The sequence below is a fragment of the Dicentrarchus labrax genome, unplaced genomic scaffold (genome assembly GCF_905237075.1).
Source record: "Dicentrarchus labrax unplaced genomic scaffold, dlabrax2021, whole genome shotgun sequence".
Lineage (NCBI taxonomy): Eukaryota > Metazoa > Chordata > Actinopteri > Moronidae > Dicentrarchus > Dicentrarchus labrax.
Window position 1 is genome coordinate 8,857,344 of NW_026136714.1, and position 21,994 is coordinate 8,879,337.

The 21,994-nt window shown below is 42.0% G+C and overlaps 1 protein-coding gene across 3 annotated transcripts in view; it reads right to left on the reverse strand.

Moving 5' to 3' along the window:
* ank1a (ankyrin 1, erythrocytic a) overlaps positions 1–21,994 on the reverse strand; it is an 89,526-nt gene that overhangs the window by 5,813 nt on the left and 61,719 nt on the right. Inside the window, exons 20-43 of one of the 3 annotated variants that reach the window (XM_051421431.1) lie at positions 21,829–21,927; positions 21,145–21,243; positions 20,959–21,051; positions 20,742–20,814; positions 20,535–20,555; positions 17,904–18,024; positions 17,647–17,725; positions 16,603–16,718; positions 16,289–16,513; positions 15,862–16,016; positions 15,555–15,766; positions 13,389–13,593; positions 13,026–13,122; positions 12,647–12,875; positions 12,395–12,523; positions 12,154–12,273; positions 11,960–12,044; positions 11,674–11,748; positions 11,211–11,342; positions 10,870–11,025; positions 4,643–5,312; positions 4,038–4,386; positions 1,254–1,337; positions 755–907 (exon numbers count right to left, since the gene is read on the reverse strand). In XM_051421431.1, coding sequence (XP_051277391.1) covers positions 755–907; positions 1,254–1,337; positions 4,038–4,386; positions 4,643–5,312; positions 10,870–11,025; positions 11,211–11,342; positions 11,674–11,748; positions 11,960–12,044; positions 12,154–12,273; positions 12,395–12,523; positions 12,647–12,875; positions 13,026–13,122; positions 13,389–13,593; positions 15,555–15,766; positions 15,862–16,016; positions 16,289–16,513; positions 16,603–16,718; positions 17,647–17,725; positions 17,904–18,024; positions 20,535–20,555; positions 20,742–20,814; positions 20,959–21,051; positions 21,145–21,243; positions 21,829–21,927 — 3,777 coding nt within the window. Of the gene's footprint in view, positions 1–47; positions 908–1,253; positions 1,338–2,324; positions 3,558–4,037; positions 4,387–4,642; positions 5,313–10,869; positions 11,026–11,210; positions 11,343–11,673; positions 11,749–11,959; positions 12,045–12,153; positions 12,274–12,394; positions 12,524–12,646; positions 12,876–13,025; positions 13,123–13,388; positions 13,594–15,554; positions 15,767–15,861; positions 16,017–16,288; positions 16,514–16,602; positions 16,719–17,646; positions 17,726–17,903; positions 18,025–20,534; positions 20,556–20,741; positions 20,815–20,958; positions 21,052–21,144; positions 21,244–21,828; positions 21,928–21,994 lie in introns of those variants that run through there. The other 2 variants (XM_051421428.1, XM_051421430.1) reach the window with 2 other exon arrangements.

A 21,994-nucleotide genomic window follows, 5' to 3' on the forward strand; every position in this document is an offset into this window, starting at 1 on the left:
GATTCAGAGAGCCTTTCGGGGTTGAGTGATACAGCACACAGTCACAGTTGAAGGACTATAAACTTTAATGAAAGCAAAACAAAAGACAGAGGAGTCAGCCATTGAGATAACTGATGGGGACAGAATGGAAAATATGGCCACTGCAAGGAGCCACAATCAATTCATTCAGTCATCAATGTGCAAGAAACAAACATGTGAAGTGTAGAAGTGGCTTAGTGATGCCTAAAATGATGAAACCCTGAATGGGCCAGTGAACTGTGAGCACTTCACCCAAAGCAATAACAGCACCAGAGCAAAGTGGACTTATTTGTTCCTACTGCATGCAGAAGATGAACAGGAGGCAATAATACTCGAGTGGAGATTAATGTAACAGAAGGTCAACAATCATACAATTAACCATCCGCGAGTGATTTAGGACTGACACATGATAAAACAGGGCTATTGTTTTTAAGATCATGACACACAAACTATGTTCTCAGCCTGTAATACTGAAGCTCATGCAGGTTAAGCTACTCAGGAACTCGGATACGTCTGAGGAAACCACAATGAGATGAGACTGCTCACTGTGCAGCACAGAGTCTCCTGTTCACTATAAACTAGCTACTACATGTATGGTGTTGAGCTGTATCATCTGATCTGATTCTGTCCATTTGGGCTGTAAGTGCTCCCTGCGATTCTTAGCTAATAACGGGAGCCCCAGGTGTCGCAAGGCTTCACAAGCCAACAGAGAGCTGTCTGCACATCAGAAGCCCACCTTGCTGCTGTCCCGGCCCAGGATGGCGTAGCTCATGAACTGCTCAGCATCAACCTCCAGCTCGTTGGCGTCCTGCAGAGAACCCTCCACGCTCACCTCCTGAACCCCCTCCTCACCTGAACCCTTCCCTCTGCGCACAACCTTACGCACAATCTATCACAAACGCACACAGGAGGGTGGGAGAGAGTGATGGATGGAAGCAGAGAGTGGGAATAAGGCAGTGAAAAGACAGAGTTGGTGAATTATAAAGAAAATGGTTATGGAGAAAAAAATTGTTGTCTTTAAAAATGAAAACAATTTATTTATTGTGGGTACAGTATATCCATAGTGTAATGTTGTATGTGATGAATGCTGATGAGCTGTTTAATGATTATTATTATTATTCTAATAATCATTCTGTGGAGAGATGCTGAGTGAGTATTGTGACACTGACATAAGGGAAACAAATACTGGGCCCCGGTTTAAAAATACAGTATAGAAACATGTTGCGATGGCTGACCTTTTTTGTGACAATGTTTCCATGTTCGTCCGTAAACTGTTCTTCGCTTACTTGCTCCCCAGGAAGATCTTCAACCTCATCACCCTGCGCACAGAAAAGCATTTGTATCCTTGTAAAGACACCATAAATGGCACTTCTTGAAGGTTATGGACTTACATTTTAGTTTAAGTGCTACAAGATATGACTTTTCAAAGCATAAAAAGTTAGGTAAAAACTCTGGATGGTGGAAAGAAAATTTGCGCCCAGTAAATTGTGGACTTACAGCATGTTAAAATAGCTGTCACTGCAGTGTAATTATTTGCATGCCATAAATCCCCTCCACTAATTAGAAACACAGAGAAGTAGATGAACAGATGGGTGAGGGGTTAGAGGGATGTTTGTTCAAGCATATAAATCAAACAGTAGGGATTTATGGAGTTCACTAATGTTTCTTAGCAACACTTATAATTACAGTTCACAAGGTTCGTGACAATGCTGGTATAGCCCCTAATAATTTAAAGCGTGTCTACACAGCTATTTATAATCTCAAAGACATTCCTACAGCTGGAGAAGGGAGACCAAAGACCAGAGGAGTCTGTGTAGATCCGAACTAAATATGTAAACATTTGTGTTAGCGTTAACAGTGTCTGAGATACAGTGAAAGAAAATGCCATCAGCTTTTTTAATAGAACTGGAGTCCAAACTTGTTGAGCACCAAGACAATCTATTTAAACCGTAACAGGAGGAGATAAGTTTAGCCACATTCGTGCAGTTATTTGATGGTAATCTACCTAAATCTATTGGAGGATGAATTATTATTATTGTGTTGATTCGATTCAGTTTTTGTCATCATCATATACAAGATTTCCTCACTGCCACTTTTGTCACACCCACTCCACTCATGTACCCTGTCAAATCTTTTACCTTTATTATCATGACCCCATCTTACACCACTCCTGCATTTTATCTAATACACTGCATCCTTCAGCCTTTCATCAAACTGAATTTTCTCCTTCTCTCTCCTGTTATTGTTGTTTTCCTGTCTGTAAATCAGCAGGTCTGCTTGCCTGTCCTCTGTCCCTCTTTTTGTACCTTGAGGATGACTCTGCGGCGAACCACTCTGGTGGTGACGTTCTCCTCTTCATCAGCCACTCCCTCAACCTCACCAAGCTCGCGGTCCAGCTGAACGTGTATATAGGTGAGCACGGACCGCACAGAGCCACTGGCTATGTGGAGGACATTCTGACAGCTGATGACCAGGAAAGCCAGCAGCACGAAGCTGAAGAGGAGCTCTGTCACCAGGGCCCACATTGCCCCACTTTGATCCCCGGCAAATCAACACAACTGAACACGACAATACACTCCCGCTGCCTTCAGTGACTCCGGTTTCCCCACGCAGCACTTCTCCCAGCTGAGAGAAAAGGTAACAGCTGCGGCCTTCTGTCACTGGTTCAGTTGTAGTTCGGTTGTTTGTCTTTCAGTTCATGTCCGTCCTCCATGTGCTGGGGCAGTGGGCCCTTTCCTCAGGTCTCTATTCCTTCTCCTTCTCACTGTCAGGTCAGGAGTACCCACTAAATGACATCAAATCCAAGCAAAAGCAACCTTGGGAGGCTTCTATTCCCACCTCTCTCTCTTTCTGACCATGTGATCGTGAGCTTTAAATACCTCTGGCTACCCCAGTGTGGTTCTGTATGCCAGGGTAAGAGCACTACTTCCTCCTCTTCCCTTCCCTTCAGGTACTTATTACTTTAACTACAAAATATTTCTCACCCACACAGCCTAGTAGGCACATTTCCTCAAAAAACACATCACAATTATGCAGCATTGCAACCCACTGCATCCAAATTCTACAAAAGCTAAAGTAAGAACGAGCCAAGCTAAAGGGCCCCTTCTTAAACACTATGAACCACATACAAAAACAAGTCCCCAATGGCCCTAAAAGCAAGTCTATGTCTGCTCTCACACACTTTCACTGCTGAGATTGTCCTTTACAGTGTCATTAGGTGGTGCTGTGCCAGAAAGTTAACACGTGGAAATGACTGGGGTGGGGATCATGTAACATGAGTGGGACAGTGTGAATGCTTGCTATATTTGGCCGGACATGCTGTTTGTGCCCATCTTGGGCCCTAGTCTCTGTGTGTTTGTGTGTGTGTGTGTCATTGTTTGCAGTATATTTCTAGCATCTATCATGAATAATCTAATGCAGATTTCAGCTTTAGGTCTGACCTCAAGGAGCGGCAGTTAGAAAATAGTACTACTGACACCTCTGCTTGTAGTCAGATCTGTTTAACTTTTTTACTATACGTCAACATTTCCCATCAAAGGCAGTTTGCATCGATGGTACATTGTAGTTAAAATGTATCGAAATAAAAAAAAAAGATTCAGCCACGCCAGAAGAGTTTTTCAGTTGTTCCACAGCTTTTGTCCAGACTGAAATATCCAAACAACTCTTTGATGGATTGCCATGGAATTTTGTACAGACAATCACAGTCCTCAGAGGATGGATCCTACAAACTTTGGTGATCACCAAACTTTTCCTCAAGGACCACCATGAGGTTGATATTGTGGTTTGTCATAAAATTTGGTACACACATTCAGGTCCCCCCATTAGCTTATTAGCACTGTCAATGCTATCATGAATGTGGTGATATGTTAAATGTTGAAATAAGTTTGCTGGCTTTGCATCACAACAGGTAAAGCCAATGCAACATTTATCATTCCCTACAAAGTTTAATATCTGTATAACTAATAACTTGTCATAGAGGAAAAACCTTCCTCTTTGCATGAGAGGAGTAACACACTCACCTGGCCCTTCAGGCGCACATCATCCCAGGCCCTTAGCTCTGGTACCCTGTGTGGGAAGCCCAAACCCTTCTCAAAGGGCTGGGTACCTCTGAAGTGCCCCCGTAAGATCTCCGAGTGCCCCATGTCCCTCACAGGCTGAAGCAAGGCCTCCTGGGACACATGGGACTGGTCTCCATCCACAGCATTACATACTGATGACATCATGGTGTCCATGGCCTGCCTGGGTTTAGGCTGACTGCCCACCCAGGCTTGTGTAGGGTCGGTGACAGGGATCCATCCCGGGCCTGTCTGTTCCTGCAGGTAGGAAAGGAAAGAGCCTCCACCACCTCCGTTTCCACCATTACCTGACCTGGAAGGAAAGAACGGATCAATGTGGAGGTGGTACACATAGTGTACATGCTAAATCTAAGAAAAGTAAAATAACTTATCATAACCCCTTAGTGTCACTTCCTCTGCAAGAAATGTTCAAAAAAGAATCCAGATCACCATTGACATGCAATAAAGATTAATGGGACGTTAGCACAGATCTATTTATCAGTTCTGCTTTGTTGGTGTGATTGTGACTTTGCACTGTCACCTGAGACGCAGTCAGAGGTCAGACTCACCTGTCTCCATTCCGATCTGCAACACAGCTCAGACCAGGTGACTCACTCAGCCGAGCATACACCCTTTGCTGTCCTGCAACAAGAGAAAGCCCTTCCACTGAGCCCGTCCCTCCTTCTCCTCCTCCTCCTCCTCCTCCTCCTCCTACTCCTCCTCCTCCAGCTCCATCTCCACCAGTCGTATTGGTGAATGCTGATGCCTCCGAACTTGCCTCTGACCCCTGACCATTGTTCAGCCCGTTAAGATTGATCCCAGCGATGGTGCCCCCAAGTGAGGCTGGCGTGGCAGTGCTGAGCGAGTCAACGCCCATCTCTGAATCGTCTTCGGGTAGCTCAATGGAACCACTCAGCACCCCACCCCCTCCGCTGGCTGCGCTGGCCTGACTAGCCGGCCGACCCAGACTTCCGTACGGCAGCCCCAGCAGACCTTCTGAATCATCAGCATTGCTGCACTCCAGCGAGGAGTCCTCCACAGGCACCAAGGAGGGGCTGTTGCCTGAGGGCCACACCTGCACATCAGACATCTCCATGAGGGTGTCTTCTTCTGTGGTGGCAATGGGTGCACAGTCCAGACTGGAGACTTCCTGCCAGTAAGGCTCAGAACCCAGCGGGGAGGGCAGGCTGTACTGCATGGAGGCCGGTGAGAGAAGCTCTTCCTGCGCGAGCCCATAACCTGGAGCGAGACAGAGAGAGGCACACTGACACCCGGCCCCCCCGCCTCGCTCCCCACCTCCCCCCCACAGCATCGGAACCCTGGGAGGGGGTAACTGCCCCTGCCCAGGAGCTGGGCATTTAGGGGAGGAGTAGAGGAGGCAGAAGGGACAAATGGGAAAGGAGTGGGAAAGGAGAGAGGGGAGGGCCAAGACAATAGGGGCTGGAATACAGGTGCAAGGAGCTTAAGACAACAGAGCAAGGGCAGCTTTTAGAAGAGGGTTTGTCAAGCTCGATCAGCCAGCGCTGACGGTGAGAGCAGCAGCGGCAGCAGCAACAGACACAGCCAGACGGACTGAGAGAGACTGACACTGAGGTTTGGACCAAGCGGTGACTGATGCTGCTCTGCTGGCTGCCACCTGCAGGGAGACGGACAGGAATTACTGCCTCTGCCCCCAACCTGGGGCTGGGACACACACCTGTCCGGCAGGGACATACACACACATGCCATAAACACACTCTCTCACTCTCTGTCTCATACTATCTCACACATACACTCACACTCAGATATGCATGCATTCAAACTCACTCAAAAAACAGGCAGGTTAATATTGTAGTCAGGCTGGATAGCATGCACGCAGGCAATCTCATTCTCTCCACACACACACACACACAAGTGCACACACCCATCAGCTCACTCCACACAGCTGCTTGCTCTCCAACTGACACATAACAATATATTTATTATAATGCATCCAATATAACACAGCTATATAAACACATAACCTATAGTATTGCTTATATTTATGCAAAAAAAAAAATCCATTGTGAAAGTCACATGGTTGCTGCCTCAAACATAAGTTTGACATACAAATATTTCATTTCAGTTAGTAAAACTGTACATTGCTAATGTGCTGTGGACTCAGGTCACTCCTACAACTGTCTTGAGCACCCTTTATAACAATATATATTATTTTTTGTAAAGGCAGAACTGGCACGATAGCGCACAATGTCACAGCAGCAGGAATGTTTTGCTTTTTGTGCATTATGCACAAAAATAAATAAAAATCCAGTTAAAGACTATGTTAAAAAGTGCACTTTTACTCTGTAAATATACACAGAATCTGCATTGTATCTGTCTTGTAACCTGATCACACTGAATGAATTATTCTGAAAATGACCAGCTACCCTGGAAATTATGTAGTAGTTTATGTAAAAAATTTAATGAATGGCAATGTAGGTAAAGCAAAGTGTGAGTGGTACTATGACTGTCACACTGAAGGACACCAGGAGGAACATTAACCAGAGGATGAAATAGGAGACGTAGTGAGGCATACAGTATGTAGATACGAGCAAGAAGAGGAGGCGATTCTGCTTCTGTATGAGCATGTGTGTGCGTGCAGAGAGAGGAAAAGAGACTGACTGTATGTGTATACTGTATAATGATGAGAAAACTGTGCAGAGTACAAGGTGTAACTTGATTCATGTTGGGCAGTGCTGCTGTTGAGTTCTGCTGAGAGTGCAGGAGATATTTGTGACACTAAGCAGCCAGAAAGACCTCTTGTCCTACTTTCTGTTTTCTCTCTCAGCCTCTCAACTCCTGCCTATGGTCTGTAGAAACTAGTAATCATGAATGTCTATATATCTTTTATTTATTTATTGTTATATATTCTACTACCAGGACACAGAAAATGATGAGTAAAGAATTAAATAAAGGTTAAAATGATAATTTCTTGTTTATTTGGGTCACAACAGAAGAGGTACCTGCTTTGTCAGAAAACTTTAAAGTTCCGGGGCCCCAATCACAAATGCTGTCCTTTGGCTTCACATTAAATGCTGCATTATATCCGTCAGTACACTGGGAGTTTAAAGCTGAAATATATAGCCTAAGCTACAGCAAATACAATTAGAGCTTTAACTATATCATTATAATTTAATCCTGAATTCAACTGAAATAACCTGATCTCCTATTCCAAGTAAATGAGATACATGATCAGGTGTGAATTGTTAGTGTGTTTGCTTATGAAATTTACATTATATCAGGGCCTGAGGCCACTATTATTGTGTTATGAGTCTATTTTTGGTGACACAACACAAAATACAACATGGGATGTGCCATGAATTTGTTGATGAATGAGTTTGTCAGTCCCCTCTCTCAATGTTAGTAGATGAGGCAATGGTAGTGAAAGAAAGAGATTTAGAAATGAAAGAAATAAGGGGAATGGGCAAGAGTGAAAAATGAACAATGTGCCTGTGATTGCCTGACCCCCTGATTGAAAGACATAAATACAGAAAAACAAAGCAGTGAAGCTCATGAAAAAATACATGTAAAGGAAATAATACTAATTTTGCCCATTCACTAGGCACACATGTATATGGAAGACATAAAACACTTACAGTATACAACTTAAAAAACACATTAAGACGTTCACACTGATACACTCACACAGACTTATTGATGACACATCAAAAAATAAGCACATTTACAATAAGGAGAGGAACAATATCAAATTGACCCTCATACAACACTCACAAAGACATCAAAAACATATATTTCACGCAAAATAACCCATCAGATGGATACAGTTTGCACATAGAATCAGTGACATACAAAACAACCACAACATTCATACATGAACAGAGCAAACACAAGTCAGAGTTCGCAAAAAAAAGGTTTGTGGCCTTTTTTAACCCCCATGGGACAGATCACTGAGGAGGAACAGAGACAGACTTTAGGTCATTCTCAGTATCCATGCCGTGCAAAGATATATGTGTGTCGGTCAAGCAGCATTAGGTGCAAATGCAGTGTTTGATTCGTCATCTCCGAAAAGCCAGCATTACTCCTGCCCCTTATCCCAGTGTCTCCATGCAAACACAGGGGGGAGATGAGCGATGAAAGTCAGCCTCATGCACATGCAGACAGGCGGGAGGGCAGGGAAAGAAGGGATGGGAAAATAGGGAAACGATAGAGTGGGAAAAGAGAAAAGAAGGACAGCAAGAGAGGAAGAGGAATATAAAATAGGGTGATGGTCACAGACAGAAACAGCGAGAGAGAGAGAGCGAGGGTCACCTCCCCCCTCCCAGTGGGTGCTGAGTACACAGTCTGTGTGAGGGGTATTGGTCACAGAGCGGACACTTAAAAAGGTGGGGTTTTCAAGAGCACAAAAAAAAAATATGCACGACTAGTCGCAAAAAAAATAAAAGATATGGGTCAGAGGTCAACATGAGGTCGGCATGAGGTCAGAGTTCGGAGAGGAGTGAGAAGGAGGAAGAGTAGGACGGCTAGGCTGCAGATGACATGTCCAGAGAAACACAGAGAGAGGGACAGGTTCACAGGGAATGAAAACAGGGCTCCCAAAAGGACATTCAGTGCACCAACATTAGCCCTAAAGAGACTCAAACTACTTCCCATGCAACCACAGGCAGAGAGAACTTAAATGTCCCCTTATAAAAGTCTAAAAGAAGAGGTCTTACTCAATCATGATCTAATGATTTTTTCTAACTCGTTCTTCTAATTATCTTAAATAAACCATAGAAATCTGCTTACCTACAAAAGAGGTGCACTAGAACTATGAAAGAAAACTGATAAGAAAAACACTACAGAAAGACAGGTAAAGATAGAGAAAGATAGAATAAAGGCTGCAGTAAAACTGATTCCTCTATTTTAGCGAAAATTCTTTCAGCTTTTTCTTTAAAACCGCTTCAGTGATTTTGATAATAATAAGAAATAGGCTTATTTTATTTAGAGGACATAACCTGACAATTCAGTAGTTTGCTTTTGTTGCCGAGATGAGAATATTGATGCCACCATCAAATTTGTATAGGAATATGAAGCAACTGTTAGCAGCTGGTAAACTTAGGTTAGGATAAAGACTGAAAACAGCTGGAGAGGTTAAAAAATCCACCTACCGGAACCTTTAAAGTTAACTAATTATAACTCTACATGTATTTACTCTGTATAAAACTTATGTCTGAAAACAGCAATTTCTTGCCAGGAAACCAGCGGAGACTCCAGGAAGTTACAAACAAAGACATGAAAGTAGTACTGAACTTTTCATCCAACCATTGGCAAGAAAGCCAATTGGCACATGCCTATTTATTAAAATGTCAAACTTCTCCTTTAATATGAAATGAATAAATTAACCTGTGAAAAAAAAATTGAAATAAATAAACTGTTAATAAATTAATAAATGCACGAGGAAAAGGAAAATGTATGTACAAATTTTATCCCTCACTGTCCACCACAGTTTTTATTTTTGGAGCATTTACTGATTTACTTAATTTCATTTCCTGCTTTATTATTTGTATTATATGTATTGGATTATTTTTCAACTTATCCGGCTATTTTATTCCTTGTCTCATTTTATTTATTGCCTTAAAGGTCAGGTTTGGTGCTGCACTTGGTCACTGTGACTTTAGGATGTACTTAATTCAGACAGTCAGTCATAAACCTCTTGAAAACCATCACTGTGATCAATGTGAGGTTATCAGAAGACACAATACCGAGCTATTCAAAGGGCCACCACGTTTTTTTGCTGAACATCAAAGCAGGAACGGCCTTTGGGAGGCAGGTAGCCAGACAGATAGACAGACAAGACAGATACACGGTTATCAGATTCACTGCAGCTGTGATCTGAGCGTCTCCCTTTTCACCCTTTGACCCTCATGGTCATATTTGTATGCATTGTTACATCTCTGAGTATTGCTCCAGTTTTCACAAAGTAGGACCTGTCACCTGTCGGACTGACTCATCGTCTGCACTGGATACAGAGAGGAGAAGCCAGTCCCAGTAAGAAGGGGAGCACACGCCAGTCCTGAGGTGAAAATGGAGTCAATAAGATGTAGGGTATGCATGTGTGAAGAAAACCATGAGGAAAAGGAGTAAAAGACTGAGGACTGACAATTGATAAGGAGGTCAGTTAAGCTAGGCTATACTTACAGTATGATCTATGTGGACTGATCATGTATGACAATGTGTTGTTTTATAGACATAATATCACACTAAAATGTCTCTAAATTGATAATGGGCGATAAAATCTCTATACTAGTAAATAATATTTAACTGACTGATCTAGTTCTTTTACATGAGAACTCAAAACAACAACAATGACAACAATAATAACACAAATTAAACTATAACTATTAATGATACCTAACTTTAACTTTATGTGGAGTGTTTTGCTCAAAGGCTTTTCAGTAGAGGGATGCTTGCAAACTTTGGAGATTCATCATTTAATCATACTTTTCTGAATACTTCACTCTACTTTCCATCACACTGAATGAATACACAGTGGCACTACAGAGGTTGTAGTACAGTAGGAGTGTCCTGAGTCCCTCTGCATGTTGCTGGGGTAAAGTCCTGCAAAAGTTTGACGTTTGTGGCAGCTTTCATACACAACAGCATCACAGGGAATAGACATGGGGACAACAGAGAGAATTCATAAGGAAACAGACTTTACTTTGCCTTCTAGGGATTTAAGAGAATTAGGAGGTATGTTTATTGGGAAGGTGGCACGGGGTCAAGGCGAAAGGGACATGGGGAAGGGGCTGCATTGTGGGATTTGCGAAGGGGAACTTACCATTGGTCATACCAGGGGAGAGGTGCTCTCTCTCGTTGTTTCGGCGTCTGCTGAGATCACGGGAGCCCTGTCTCGTGGGCTGAGGCGGCTGGCCCTCCAACATGTTGACTATGTCCATACGGTCAATACTCTTCAGGGCTGCGTACAAGCTCTCCACTGCAATGAAGTCATGTGAAGGAGAGACAAGAAAAAAGAGAAGGATGGGAGGGGTTCAAACAGCAATGCCATTACATTACAGGAAGAATCTGACTTTGACTGGGTGAAAGAGGCAGAAACTAGGGTAAATAAAGATATGAGAGGATGAGAGAAATTCAATACAATCTCAGATCTTATATACTCACTCTTCGCCCTCTTGCCCTCGCGGGTGGCCCACAGGTTGAGCAGTGCAGAGCTCTGCTCCAGCAGCGAGTTCGGATTCTCCACACGGATCTTATTGATGTCATCCACGCTGAGCTGAAGCTCGCGCGCCAACTCTGTGTAGAAAATGAGTCAGAGAAGATCAAATAAATGAAGGAAATATTTATATCATTTCACCTATGAGTCATACTGTTATAGCATACACAGTCTTTTCTTGAGATGGCACACAGCTTCACAGTGGCTCGATCCAAAAGAGCCAGAATAGTCTGTCTGTCACAAAGCTATGGCTCTTGGCAGGAAAACAGAAAATAATTAGTTTCACTGGCTGGTTGCCATGTTATAACTTTGTTTAATCAGCACCAAGCTAGGCAAGCTTGTCAGACATAAGGTAAACATGGAGGGTTTACAGCAAATAAAAACAGATTCAGTATATTCTTGTCTACTTACCGGCCCAGCTCAATCCCAGCTGTTCTGCAATCACAGCCATCTTCAGCTCTGTCCTCTCCATGGCACTCATCGATGCTGCACAAACCAGACCAGAACTGACAATTAACCAGTTGACTCTGTTTAATTAATGAGATCATCTCTGCATTGCAACGCTCATATATTCTGTATACGGAAAACTTCAACTTTTGCAAAAAAAATAGAAATGCTGTCATACTGTGCCTTACATTATTATAAGAAGGAGGTATGATAATTTAAGTGGGAGAGTGCAACCATGAAAGCCTCATACCCATAGCAGGTTCATTTAGGGCGCTGTATCTTTCCCTTAAAGCCAGCGGGGTCAGAGTTCGCCTCCGGTCTTCACTCCCAACAATCTGCTAGTCATAAGCAAATAACATCGAAGTCTGTCATCTCAGGAAAAACAACTGCAATTAAATACACAGCATGTGTCTCGTTAATGTAAGCTAACTTAGAGAGCTTTACCTTAATACATGGAGGCATGGTAATGTTGAGGTTACAGAGCACATGTTGGCTGTCCTCATACTTGGTGGACTTGCGCAGGAAAGATAGAAATCCAGTCGGCTCTTTACTGCTGTCTCTCACCTTAACACACACAAGGACAGCAATGAAGACACACAGAGCAGGGATACAGCTGGTGGTGTAACAAAGTGACAAAGAATATAAAACTGATTTGTAACGGTGAAAAAGTAGTAAATGTTAACACCTTAACAGAGACAGGAAGTCGGTTATCTCTGAAAGCCTGGAAGCTAAAGCAGCGAGGCTGCTGGGTGGCCTTCCTCACTGGCACAAGATTCCCTGAACACTCCAGGTTAAGCGGCATTCCCTCCATCACCTGCACAACGTGACATAGGCATTAGCCAAAGTGGAAAGAACGGCCCTGGCAGGCCCTGAGTTCCCCAATGTATTCAACAAACTTCCAGTACTGAATCTACACTGTTCTAAATACTAGACTGACCTCTATATCTCTGCTGCGGGCCACCTCTGTAAAGTTCTCATGTTGTTCCAGGGTTTTATCCATCTTATCATCGGTCATGCAGTAGCAGCGCAGGCGGCCTTCGCGCAACTCATTCATTTTTGCAAACACCACAAACTTGGCCATGTAGGGTACAGCTGAAAGCTCTCTGTAGAGCAGGTTGGCAAAGGAGACGGCCTCAGCTGTCCGAGGACAGTCTGCGAGCCAGAATCTGAGAGGAAATAATGACATGTACTTACACTCTATTCTTAATCACAGTTAAACCGCTTGCTAGAATGATTTGACATAGCAAGGGCTTACATTATCCTTAGTTTTATAGTATGATGGCTGTTATTTGGTACATGTTGACTTCTGAACTTACCGTGCTGAAACATTGGTTGTGAAACTGGCACAGTCATTCGCATACATAAGCTTGGTGGTGCCAGTAATGTCTTCCCATTGGGCTGGGGCTGTGCCACCTGGGAATCAGACAGGATGAGAGGGGGCAAACTGGTTAATCTAGCTTTTGAAAAGGTCATACAGAAGAAGTTTTATGGTGTCAGTGTTTGAACAAAATATAAAATAATTTTTATCCATCCATGGCACTGACATATTTCACTACAGAAAATCAGCAGTTTTGCCCCATAACTCTTTCCTTGCCATTCAAGCAAACCGCTCCTGTCAGCACAAATGCACACACACTTACTTGCCCACCCACACAACTCCCAGTCATGGCATGCAGTACCTATGACAGAGCAAAGCAGACGTAGACTGGTGGTGTCACCCTCCCCAGAGTCTCGCGGGCTCTCCATCCAGGATGGAGGCAGGGGTATACGCAGGCCGATCGGCCGGTGAAACTTGCGCCGCCGAGGCTCCACAGTGACCACAGGGCTAAAGTTTGCCTGGTTACCCAGCAGCTTTGCAACCAGCTCGTCTGGAACTGGCTGAGCCTGAGGTTGAAAGTAAATGAAGGAGCAAGGTGGTACGTAACACAAGCACAGGTTTGATGATATGGTAGAAAAAAGGGAAATTATACAAAGAGGGAAACATATGAACGGAAAATGGATATTTAAAAAAATAACATGATAGCAGGTTGAGATAATGGGAGGTGGATTATGAGGCAATGGATGACGAAAAAAGGGTAAAAGAGAGGACAATTGAATAGGGAAAAGTTAATGATGAGGAAAAAGAGAGAGAGAAGTCCACAGTGAATAAAACACATTTGGAAAAGACAATAGCAACACAACTTGGGTGTAGGACTTAATATTTCTTTTTTATTGCAAACTGTCACAAAATATGTGTTAACATGAAGCTTTTACAATCATTAATACAAAATGGATATCAAAGAAAAAAGGCACTGTGGTTTTTCACAAGGCCATTCATGACATGATTACTACAGCAACATTTTTGTTAAATAGATCCTAAAATGAGGAAAGTGTTAAAATAAAACTATATATGTCTATTTTACTTTTACATTCGGTTACATTCACTATTTTCAGCAAGTTATGGCATGTTTGGTAGCATGTTAGTTTACAAGACATATTTAGCTTGTCATAAATCCATTCATGTTTAGGGTCCATTCACACTGTATCTACTTTTCATTTTGGTTTACTGAAACATATTCTCACACTGGAATTATAAATTCCCATCTGATAATTTCATAAGTTGCTGACCTACATATTCATACAGGACTAGAATTATAAAGGATTAGAATTTCGTTAAAAATAGGAATTAATGCAATCACAGTCTAGAACTGGAATAAAATCTTATCAGGAGAAAGAACACACTGCAAAACAGTGGATATATTCAACCTGTCAAAATCAAATCACATGCAAATGGAACCTTAAAATCCCAAATCAGCTAAATTGAACATATCCACTGCTTATGAAGGAAAAACATATCACATTTTATGCACTTTTTGAGAAGTATCACTCTGCCAAAAGACATAAAATCTTCTGATTGATGATTGGACTGTTGCCTTTAGAGAATACAATCTGCAATTTAACCATATTAAAAAAGAAATCACATCCCCAAATGTTGATTCTGATCCGACAGCTCACAGCAAATTAAATGATACAGTATCATTAATTCCTTGCTTTGATGTTTGCTTTTGAAACAAGATGTTAGGGCAGGACAGTGAGGGCTAAATCCGGAAAACCGGTTTGACTTGCTTAGACGAGTAGAAACATGAGATTGTTGAAAAATTTGAGCAGAAAAGTGCCCATTTCATAGGATCCTTATAAATATGTCCTCTTTAAGACAAGTATTTACTGTATTTTCTTTGGTGTGTCTGTGAACTTGAAGACTTGAGAAGTGTAGCTGTACACACAAAAACGGGCTAAAAGCTCAGGTGCTCTGGTGTCACCTCTTTTAGTGCGGGGAAACACTTCAGTACTTCTAAAAAAAAAGGCCTTTTAGCACATTTTCCTGACATTCATGATACCATAATCACAATAAGATAAAATTCAGACACAGTCTTTCATGGCTATAACAAGAATACAGACAATTTCCTATCAAGTAATGTTTGACTTACTGTACTTAAATATCTCAAAATAATGTGTTAAATATACTAAATACAGGGCTTTGCTAGTGACATAAATACATGAGTGAGAAAGACATCACTTAAGATAAAACAAACAATAACATATCAGCATATACGAGCAATCCACAGTTGTATAAAGGTGCAAAGTGCATGCACTATTGGAAATAAAAGGCAAAAAGGTCCTCTAAAAATGTGAAAAGCAAAACAAACAAACAGAAAACTAAATCAGGATAACTTGGCACAAGCGATGATATGATCAGGTCATTCCAAGATCAATCAAAGTACATCCAACATGCTTTTATTCAGGCAACACAGGCATTAACGATTCTGTCTTTCTTCTCCTTCCTTCTCCTCAGTGTCCCATCTCACCTGCAGCCCCAGGCGAACTCGTTTGGTGACTGCCGTCTCAGGAAATGTGGCCTGGACCAGTGGCACCAGTTTACTTGTCAGCGAACCTCCCTCCGGTCCAATCAGGTCGCTCTCTTGCTGGACTCGTGATACAACAGCAAAGTAAAGGGGGAAGTCGGTGGATATGATGCGACGGATTCGCTTCTTCCCGAGCTCCTCTTGACTTTCTAGCTCTGAGAAGATGAGAGAAGGTTTAAATTAGCAAGAAGCGGTACCACCCAGTGACATGTTTGAGCGTCAGAGTGAGACTGACGCACTAAACTCTTACCCTCATCCATCCCGTTGAGGATTGTCTCTAGCACCTCGTCACCGTAGCGATTGCGATGTTCTTTCCAGACTGAGCCATTCTCGCTCCTCAGCACCACAAGCTCCCGGTCACCGCGACCCAGAGCAGCAAAATGGGGGATTTCCACAATCACCGGTCTGCCAGAAAACACACGTGGAATTATACATTAGCAAATGTAATTGTAGTAGTAATTATTATTTACAAGAAATATATAGAAATAGATATTCTACTATTGTAGGAACTCATAATATTAATAGAAAACACAATTTTCCACTTGGTATTGCAATTATATCATCAAATCTATTATCTATTATCAAATGCAATAACTGTTACTGACTGTAAATACATATTTTTGTACATTTAGAAGAAACAAAAAACATCTGGACAGCAGTTTCAGTTGCTTCCTCACCCCAGGAACTGCATGCTGGCTGGACCTAGGGAGATGATCCTGCTGGCCAGCCCCTCTCCTTCCACCAGTGGAGGGGGGCTGGTCAGCTTCTGCGGCTTCACCAGGCGGCAGGTGATGCGGGTGGGTGCCGCACAGGTGCGCGGAGGTATGATGACACGCAGACCGTTATGCCTGCTGCCTCGCATTGAGCCGCCCCGAGCATCTACCATAAAACTGACCAGGAACCTGTTATTGGACAAAGATTGTGACAATTAGCTGCCAGATCAGCAATTTAAATGGAGATTAAATGAAATGTAACTTTTTCTTCTACTGACCCTGTATGTATGGGACTAGCGACTGGGCTGACATTGTCTGACGTCTCAGTCGCTGGGCTGCTGGGAATCAGTGAGTCCTCATCATATTCTTTGGGTAGTGGAAGTGGAGTGTGTTGCTACAACAGACAGAAAGACAAACTGTTCATGACATTCTCAAAAGAACACCGTTTAGCATAATGTTTTAGATGAACCCAAAAGTGTATTACTTACACTATCATCTTTATAATGTGATATTGAGAGGGCTATGATGAAAGATTATTCCTCTGTACTCATTTTTTAAGTGCTATATTTATTTTTTAGGCTATATCATTAACCTTCAAAAGACAGCTGAGGAGGGATTTTCATTTCTCACAATATCATGTGACAAAAAGGGTGAAACTACAATAACTGCATCATGTTACAAGCTTTAAAAGAAAGTCACCAAAAAGTATATTTTTTGAATGTTTTGATCAAAACAGTTTAAACTGATTAAAAATATCCATGATACATATTCCTCCATATAATCCTGCAAACAAACAAATGAAATTAGTCTGAAAATTGATTCTTGACCTTTGAAATAGTAGTTTGACTAAAAAAAACTCAATAACAAAAGTGGACTCAAGGTCTTTCAGCTGTATCTCACTGTCTTCAACAGCAGATGGAGGTTGGGAATTGTATGAGTACGCTGAAAACCAAGCAAACTTTATTTGTCTGTGAGATGCGGTAAAAAAGGAGCAAAAGGGGCCCTCCACCAGTTTTCATGATTACTTGAGTCAGCTTGGGCTTGGAGACTAGAAATTTATAATGGAAACCCTGCATTGCAAGCTGGGGACATCAAGTTTGAAAGACATAGGAATATACCAGTTAAGGATGGTCTAATGAAAGACGATATTAAGTTGCATTACGGGAAATGAAGGATCCAGTGATCCCCATAGTGGGTACTAAAAGTCAGGTTATTTCTGCCTGTGATACATTCTCCTTTGTACCCCAACTGCATGGTAGTACATACTAACTAGTTGGGTTACAGAAGTTGGAGTATCTTATTCGTGGTTTTCTGTACAGTACCTGATCTATCTCATGTTCTTTTAGTATAACAGTCTCCGGAGAGACTCGGGGGATCCTGGGAATGGCTGGCGAGTAATTCCTGTATGAAAAGAGCAAAACACAAGTCAGATTGAAGAAGTTTCTCTAGATCTCCTCCCAAGTGCTCATCCCTGGTGTTTAGTGAGTGTCTATGGTGCATCCCCCTCTATCCATCCACCGATTAGTGTGTGGCTACCAGCTTGGCTGTCTCGCCTGCTTCCCCACCCAGCCCCCCTTACGCTGTGCCCAGCCCTCTCTCGTACTCCAGTGATTTCTTGGGGGAGAGGAAATCGTCATCATGGTCTTTCATGTCATCCATCTTCATGTACCTGGCCCCTTCTGTCCCCAAGAGCTCCTCTCCTTCAGAGAACAACATGCCAAAGAGAGCGAACAGACCGAGGTCAGGTTGATGAAACAGCACAAGAGAAAGAGAGAAAGAAAAGAACAAGATGAATAACCAGAAGGGTTAGACAACAACAGGATAACCCAGGATTTAGAAGATGGCTCTGTGATTCAGGGGTTAGACTGGTGAGATGAGACATAAGTGACGATGCTGGGAACACTGACTTTACTGCTAATCAATGGCAAAAAAATGAAATGCAGCCACTTCTAACAGAGTGCCAGAAACAGCAGATGACTGTAATTATCTGTAGTCTCAGATTGGTTAATCCAACACTTTTGATTCAGAACCCCTAAACATTACTACATCAAAACAAGAGAGGACACTTTATAAATGTGGTCTGGAGTTCCTCAGTTAGAGACAACAGCATTAGGAACGTGGCTCTGGGGAGAGCATGCATCAGCATTTTTCTCATTCCAGAAAATGTGTTGTCTAGTGAATAAACGGTTATTGAACTGGAAGTTTTAGACATCAGCTGCCTCAGAGAGGGATGCATGAGGAGATTACTCTAAAACACATGAATACAAACACAGAGACAGAACAGCATCAGGCCACTGCAACACACATGATGACAAAAGTACAAGCTGCTCTATACTCTCCTTTGAACGTACAGCATATCTTCATGTGAGCAGAGGTGGGTTTTTGGTTACTTACCCCTCAAAACACGCAGTAATGTTCGAGAATTCACCAGCCACAAAAGTGAGTGTTCCCTGTGGTTATTAATTTGTGGCCGTATCAGCACAGCTTGTGTGAGTGGGTGTCTGTATGCGGTCCAGATCCAAAGTGATGTCGTAGGTGTCATTACACTATGTTTGACTCTGTGAGTGTGTTTCCCACAGGTTCATAGGAGACAGCTCATGTCCTGGTCTTTGTGTACCATGCATGTGTGCCACATCGTGTAGGCAAAGTGTCACCATATGCAAGCGTGTGAATCAGATAACCTGCCGATATCATTTTACCACTCCGGATATGAGATGTGTCTTTAAGACGGCGCCTCTGCTACTTTCTATATTTAGAGCAACGGTGACAAGCTGTCAGTTGAATTATCAAGGGACTAAAAATATCAGACATAATGTCCTCTGACATCATCGTCAGTGGCGTGGTAAACTTCAGGCATGAAAAGTTAAACCTGCAGTGTGTGTGTGTGTTCTTTCAGCAGAAGAAATATGTTGTGATCTGTGAGCTCACATATTATCACTGTTAAGTTGATATGGGGAACTTGTTAGAAAACAGTTGCTTATTTACACATCCAGCAACGGAGCAAACATTATTATTTATTTTGAGTCATATTTCTGGCCACTAGATGTACATAAATCCAATATCCAGTCTGCTTTTGGCTATGTTTTTGCTCTCCACACACTCCGGAGGGACATATCTGGTAAATTCTACACTGTTCACAAGCTAACTTTGTCGGCCTACTGTTTGGTGCTGGGAAGGTAGTGTATAGTGGGAAATATACTTTGAATATGTTGATACTGTTTTTTTTTTTGGTCATTAATCTAATAATGAATAAAGAGTTCTGTATATAGTCTGTCTAGTCTTTTTTCTTATAAATAGTGTAATGACAATAGTCTAAAATTAAGGGAAAATGCATAGTTTTTAGTCAAATCACATCACAATTTCCTTACTTCTACTTTTACTGGAGTATTTTTTTACCCAAGTATCTGTACTTCTACTTGAGTAAAGAATATGTGTACTTTTGGCACCTCTGGTTTTTAGAGGTTTTTCACAGAAAACGGCTGCTTGTTGTGACAAAATACTCTGAGAGCAGAGAGAATTAATCAAACAAGTAGTGTTGCTAGCAATGGTGACGGTCGCTATAAGCCATGTTATAATTCTCTGTGGGTTCATTACTCTGTGTGACTCCTATCAGATACAAGTAGTCATGTGATCCAATGTTTACACAAAAATGTATTCCCCTCGGACTCATTGCAGCCAACAAAAACACAGTTCACACAGCAGGAACACAATACGGCTACAAATGATGCAGTACATGATCGACACCACAATGCAGACAAGATTTGAATGCAAACACAACTACAGACACTCAAAGCGATGACTTCAAAAAGCACCACTCCAGTATGAACTGCTAAAGCTCGCTTTAAAAATTATTTATTTTTTAACCAAATATTAATCAAATTTGATTAATAACATGTAATCTATATGCACTGGCTGTGACTGTAAAAACAAGGACTGCCATCATAACATGGAGGAAAAAGAGGCACTTGGAGAGTTAGAGAATGAGGGTGTTATTGAAGGGACATATAAAGGTTACAGACATGGGTGTTATGGGTGCATGCCAATGAGAAACCAGAGCCACCATCACAGTGAGCACCACTACAGAAGGAACGAGAGAGAAAGAGAGAGAGAGAGGCAGGGAGATAAAGATGGAGAGTGAGCTTGAAATGGAGCAACACTTTATTGCAACAACCTATGAATGCCGCACAAAGAAAGAAAGAGACATTCATACCTAATGTTAGCTGTGCAATTCCTAAAAAAGGGCAAAAAGCAAAAAAGGAATTTGAAAAAAAAATTTACGTGACCAGCTCAAACATTATAAAATCAGCCTGATAGACAGGAAGTGATATTTACAGGTAGCTAGGTAACATAATCATAGTCGATTACACATTGTTTCCTACTGTTTTATATACGATAAATAATAATTGTATAGCTCTACCTTCATCCTCAGACACGTCTAGTATCTCGTCCACTGTTTCTGGGAAACTCATGCGATGTTTCTCTGTGGTCGTCTGCAGGGCACAGAAGGAAAAGGAAGAACCAATTACAGATACAACAGCGTGTGGAAACTTTAATAGTACTTCCATGTGATTATCATGGCCATATAATGCCAGTGCTGTATCCGAAGGGCATAGTAGCGTTTCTGAACTTCTCACCATGGAAACTGTCTCCTCAGTGACCAGCTTTAGGACGTCAATCACAGAGATGTAGCCCAACCTCTTAGCAATGGCCAGGGCTGAAGTACCATTCTAACAGACAGAGAGGAGCAGATTGGATCAGATCTCTGACGACCAAATGTTATGAATCATTTTGAGGAAGACAAAGTATGCGCTGATGCTCACTGTTGTTGTCTCGTTGGGCTGAGCTCCGTGCTTCAGCAACAGTGTCACAATGTCTGTGTGTCCCTGCTGGGCTGCCTGGTGCAGAGGAGTGTAACCAAGCTGGAAGAGAGAGAAATTAAATCTGTTCTTACTGAATGTATAATTCACATCTAAGATACATTTTAATAACATAGTTTGTCTGATTTATGTAGTCCAGCTGGTCCTTTTCATCCAAGTTGTAACAAACATCAGTTTATTTCCATCATCAAACTTGTGAGGCAAATAATAACAAGCTACCTGCATATCAGTTAAAATTCAGTTTAATCGTCTATTATTAATTGTAATATGAGTACAACAATTAGTTAATCAACATCATCATCTTTTTAAAGCAAAAACTAACAAACAATGCATCTTAGACCCAGAAATGAAATACTTACAGTCTCTCCAATTTTTGTACACTACATTACACTTTAGAGAGGTAAATTGCCCCCATTCCAATAAATCATTATATAAAAAGGCTAGTGTTAACAGCTTTCAACTAGGAAAACCTTGCTGCAGCCACGACTTGTGCTTTCAACTGTGTAATGTACTGTAATTGTATTTCCTGGTGAATAAGACGATGACTGTAGACACACTGTAACTACGTGACTCATGCCTTGGCTAATTTTGTTGTAGTTTTATCTAAAACCAGAGGGAGGCACTCACCCTTGTTTTGCTGTTGACATTGGCCTGTTGCTGCAGGAGGAACTTCACCATCTTGATGTTGCCATAGTGACACGCTACATGTAGAGGGGTGTAACCCATCTGACAGTGAGAGAAAGATAGTAAAAAGTCTTAAACACAAAATACACAGCAGTCGCATAACTTCAGT